The sequence below is a fragment of the Hemibagrus wyckioides genome, linkage group LG25 (genome assembly GCF_019097595.1).
Source record: "Hemibagrus wyckioides isolate EC202008001 linkage group LG25, SWU_Hwy_1.0, whole genome shotgun sequence".
In the NCBI taxonomy this organism is placed as follows: domain Eukaryota; kingdom Metazoa; phylum Chordata; class Actinopteri; order Siluriformes; family Bagridae; genus Hemibagrus; species Hemibagrus wyckioides.
This window is the reverse complement of record NC_080734.1, coordinates 18,430,892-18,435,738: the sequence shown is the minus strand read 5'-3', so window position 1 is coordinate 18,435,738 and position 4,847 is coordinate 18,430,892. Positions and strand designations below refer to the sequence as shown.

The 4,847-nt window shown below is 42.1% G+C and overlaps 1 protein-coding gene across 2 annotated transcripts in view; it reads right to left on the bottom strand.

Annotated features, from left to right (window-relative positions):
• Positions 1–452: 452 nt before the first annotated feature.
• usp46 (ubiquitin specific peptidase 46) overlaps positions 453–4,847 on the bottom strand; it is a 27,863-nt gene continuing 23,468 nt past the window's right edge. For both annotated transcript variants that reach the window (XM_058379171.1, XM_058379172.1), the window contains 6 exons: positions 4,293–4,531; positions 2,587–2,663; positions 2,360–2,443; positions 1,963–2,160; positions 943–1,021; positions 453–847 (listed from right to left, as the gene is read on the bottom strand). In XM_058379171.1, coding sequence (XP_058235154.1) covers positions 746–847; positions 943–1,021; positions 1,963–2,160; positions 2,360–2,443; positions 2,587–2,663; positions 4,293–4,531 — 779 coding nt within the window. In that variant the 3' untranslated portion in view covers positions 453–745. The remainder of the gene's footprint in view (positions 848–942; positions 1,022–1,962; positions 2,161–2,359; positions 2,444–2,586; positions 2,664–4,292; positions 4,532–4,847) is intronic.

Below are 4,847 nucleotides of genomic sequence, written 5' to 3'. Positions count from 1 at the left end.
TTCACCGGAAAATTCTTGGTTAGAAATTGGAGAGATTCGGAGGAGGACTGAACATACACATGTAACACACGAACGTAGAGATGAAATCATCCTGTTCGTACACACACACACACACACACACACACACACACACACACGTCTGTGCAGCGGAAACCAGACTGATCTCCAATGAGAAGAAGCCTACAACAGAAGTGAAGGTCTCTCCCTGAAGAGTTCCCGAGAGCTAGATGCTGATATTATTATCATAGTGATTGGATTCTGTCCTTTCCAGAGCGAAGTTCTTCCAGATGTTGATCTTTTGCTGCTGCTTTTTATTCGTAGTGTTCGTCACTATGTATGTTGATGCTTTTTGTTCATAAAGTGCCTTCCATATGCAGGTGACTGACCGAGGGTCAGTTTTGATGGAGAACCACACACACACAGAATCAAACCCCCCTAAATCCCACCCCCCACCCCCTGCGAAAAAAAAACCCCACACAGTTCACCCCCAGAGTGCAGTAATGATGTAGAGAGGGGGATTTTGGGAAATGTAGTATTGGCAAAAATGAGGTCAGGGTGCTATTGGCACAGATGTCAGAAATTGCTCCTGAGTGTGTGTGTGTGTGTGTGTGTGAGAGAGAGAGAGACTGGGCTGTGGACTGAATAGTATTAATAATTAAACTACATCTCTTTCGTTTGTTTTGTCCCCTACTTTCCGTTTTCCTTTGCTTCTTTGTTTTTGCTCTGTGTTCATCCTCTCATCTGGTCACTCTCTGGACTGATAAAAAAGGATGTATCCTGACTCAGAGTTCTTAGAGATGTCAGAAGTCAGACCGTAGAACTCCTCTATCGCCTGTGCGTCAATTTTCTGTGTGGGAGAAAGGAAGAGAGTCAAATGATGATAACAAACACATTTATTCAGCAAAGCTCTTCTGAATGTATTAAACAAGATCATAGCCACACCTCCACGATGTCATCGTCAAACAGCAGCCAGAAGCCGTGACTCTTCACTATCGTGATGTAGTGTCCTCTATTTGGCCCACTGTCACAACACAACAGACAACAAGGTGAAGTGTGTGTGTGTACTACTATGCTGAACAGTGTCACTATGGTCAGTGTATCTATCAGCCTTTCTACACCAACACTGAGATCTATCTATCTATCTATCTATCTATCTATCTATCTATCTATCTATCTATCTATCTATCTATCTATCTATCTATCTATCTATCTATCTATCTATCCATCTATCCATCCATCCATCCATCCATCCATCCATCCATCCATCCATCCATCCATCCATTTCACTCTCCCTCTCTCTCCTTCTTCTCTTTCTCCCATCTCTCTCCTCCTCACAACCTTTCTTTTCTTTTCTCCTGCTATATTTCTCCTCTATCACCCTTCTCTCTCCTCCTCCTCTTTCTCCCCATTTCTACCCCCCTCCTCCATTTCACCTCCCTCTCCTCCTCTCTCTATTTATTTCATCTCCCTCTCCTCCTCTCTCTATTTATTTCATCTCCCTCTCCTTCTCTCTCTTTATTTCACCTCCCTCTCCTCCTCTCTCTCTTTATTTCACCTCCCTCTCCTCCCCCATCTCTCTATTTCACCTCCCTCTCCTCCTCCTCCATCTCTCTATTTCACCTCCCTCTCCTCCTCCATCTCTCTATTTCACCTCCCTCTCCTCCTCTCTCTCTCTATTTCACCTCCCTCTCCTCCTCTCTCTCTCTCTCTCCATTTCACCTCCCTCTCCTCTCCTCCTGTCTCTCCATTTCTCCTCCCACACCCTCTCTCTTCTTTTTCTCCTTTCAACTCTCTCCCTTCTGACCAATCAGATTTGAGAATTAAGCCTCGCTGTGGTATCATTTTCGTGTCATCAGATACACAGTGTGCGTGCTGCAACATTACGAAGGTCACCAACAACAGAATAACACATTCAGTTGTTAAGAGTCTGTGTAGGCATTGTGTGTTATTGCACTCTCGTACCTGCCGCAGTGCACCACCACGGCCACGAGGTCGTACATGCGGTCGAGGTTGACGGCATCGGCGGACGTGTTGAAGAGGCGCAGCTCGAGAGGAAAGACCACGCGGTAGCTCAGCTTCGTGTAGCGCTGCAACTGCTCCATGTATTTAAAGCGTTTCAGGTGAAGGGCCAAGATCATGGGCAGCTTCTTCACTCGCATGCTGGAGACGAGACACAACACACAATCACACACTTTTAATAAAAATGATTCATGATACACCATTTTCCTTGCTGATTATTCCTACACAACATCTTGAAGGAAAAAAACACCATCCCACTATCCTCTGCTTCTTTACTTTATCTCTAAAAACACATGCGAATGAAATCAAACACAGATTGGTGATAAACCCACTGACTGACCGTTTCTGGGCCTCTTGTTTGCTGCAGCAGGTTTCACAGTAGTACTTATACTCACTGCACAGCGTCTCCGTGTTACTGAAGTCCCTGTACACACACACACACACACACACACACACACACACACACACACACAGACGTGTAATATCTGTGAAATATCTCCTCATCGAGAGCTCAGAGTGTAACCCAGATCTTGGGTAGGTTTTAGTGTTCCTGGCTGAAGTAAATACCTGAGACAGTGTGTTATTGAAGTGTTTTGCTCGACATCCACAGACAAATCCAGGAAGTCCTCGTCTTTACTGCTTACCTGTAATTGAAAAAAAATAACAGCTCATTCTGGTGTGTGTGTGTGTGTGTGTAAATCAGCTCTCTAACGGTTGTAACCTCCGACTACTAAAAAACCCCCAAAACCAAATGGCTCCTCAGCTCTGAAACTCAAGAATCTCCCCAACGCCGAGTTCAGCAAACGACATCAAGTCAACATGGCCGCTCACAGCATCAACAACAAACCAAGCCGCACCTCTTACCTTTAAATGTCTTCTATAAAATACTGTATATTTACACACTTCAAATCAATCAGCATACAGACACTCCGATTCGATCTGTAACACTGACTCGATAGTTAGAAAGAAAACCTACCTCACACATCACAGTTAGCTGACTAGCTGCTACTTACAACGGAGGAGTATAGAGTTTTTTTATCTATATTGTAGCTCACATGCACAGAGGTCAGAAATGACATCATTCAGAATTTTGACGCAAGTCGAATTCAGCATAGTTTCCTATTCTCTTTAAAGCACAGAGTGGAAATGAAGCTCCGTTGAAGTGGAGTTAAAAACTGGTTGTTTCTGCTGCTATATCTCCTGAAGCGTTCCAGAGAAATTTAGCCGCTTTGCTAATTTCCTCTGGTCTGACGGACAGAAAGCTCTAGACTCTGCATCTGAACTTCATAAACCTAATGAGATCCGGGTATCGATGACTTTTCAGTGTGTCTTCAAGTTACTTTAAATCTGTGATGTTCCTTCTGTAGAAAATGAACAGAACAGACAGATGAGCGATTTCTATCGCTCTCACATCTTTCTCTTTTGGAAACGCTGATATTCTGGAGCTTGGCATCTAATTTTGATAAGATCTGGCAACCCGGGTTAAAATTCTGACCTCAGCTTTGCACTCCAAGTGATATAAAAACCAGCAGATACATTTGGCACATTCCTATTAAGCTAAAAAATAATGCCACTTACTGTACTGCTTAAGTTGGAAAAAAATTAATTGTTTAATTTTTTAAATTATTGTTTAATTTTATTTATTATTTTATAATAAATAAAATATATTTTTATTTATTGGATTTTTCCTTTATTTTCCCCTATAGTGTCAGTGAATCGGTGCAGTTTTAAAATAAACTCGGGTTTTGTTGTTCAGGTCACGTTTGGCCTGTTTTTAACGTTATCTTTAAGCTTAGAACCTGATTAAAATGTGTAATTAAAAAAAGTATCTTGGCACAAACAGCTAGCACAGCAGTCTTTTTCTCTCAGGTCTCTATCCCCGCAAAAAACAAACACTTTCTGCTTATTTTGCTCAAAAACTAGTGATACGATTCCAGGCAAGTGAGGTTTACTCGCTAAAAAACAAAATAAAAATAAAAATACCAAAAAGAAATGTACATCTTATGATAATGACTAGGAAAGGGTCGCTTAGAAGCTGTAATGCAGTAAAATAGGTGATAGAAAATATTTAAAAAGTTATTTATAAAGCGTTTGAAGGGTCCATTCTAACTGATTCTGAAATGATCACAAATGGACAATTAAAAAAAAAGAGAAAAAAAAAGAGATTCAACAGTCTCAATCACTGATGAATCAAAACATGAAAAAATGAAAAGAGGGCTTATTTTTAGGTTTATTTGAGTCCCAGCTCTCTGATCCAGTGGAGAAGTTCTCACCGTCTCGCAGTTGAGGCAGCGCGTCTCGTTAGTCAGCGTTCCCTGGAAGATGTCGTGCACCCAGGTGGAATCGGTCTTGTTCTCCGTCTCCGTCTCGGCAGTGACCGTGCTCCCGTTGTTCTTCAGACGTCCGTTTTGTTTCTCCTGTTTCTTCTCCTCCTGCAGGATGTCTGCCACCGTGTTCAGAAGGTAGTTGAGGAACTCGTGAGCGTCCTGCTGCATGTAGTTATCAAACAGGTCTGTAGGGGGAGACAGAGAGCAGTGCGCACACACACACACACACACACACACACACACACACACACACACACACACACACACACACACACACACACTCTTTAATGACTTACCTACACAGCATGTTTTTCTATGTAGGTGTATGTGAAGTTCATGCTCTTCTCCAGAGTGACCCAAAACATTACTGAGAAAACTTTTCACTTACAGCGAACGTTTTTTAAACATTTCTCTAAAGCTTATTTTTTGCAGTAAAGACAAAAAAGGTCATAATCAGTACCCAACCAACTAATGTTACAATATTTCCACAAGAGTGTCATC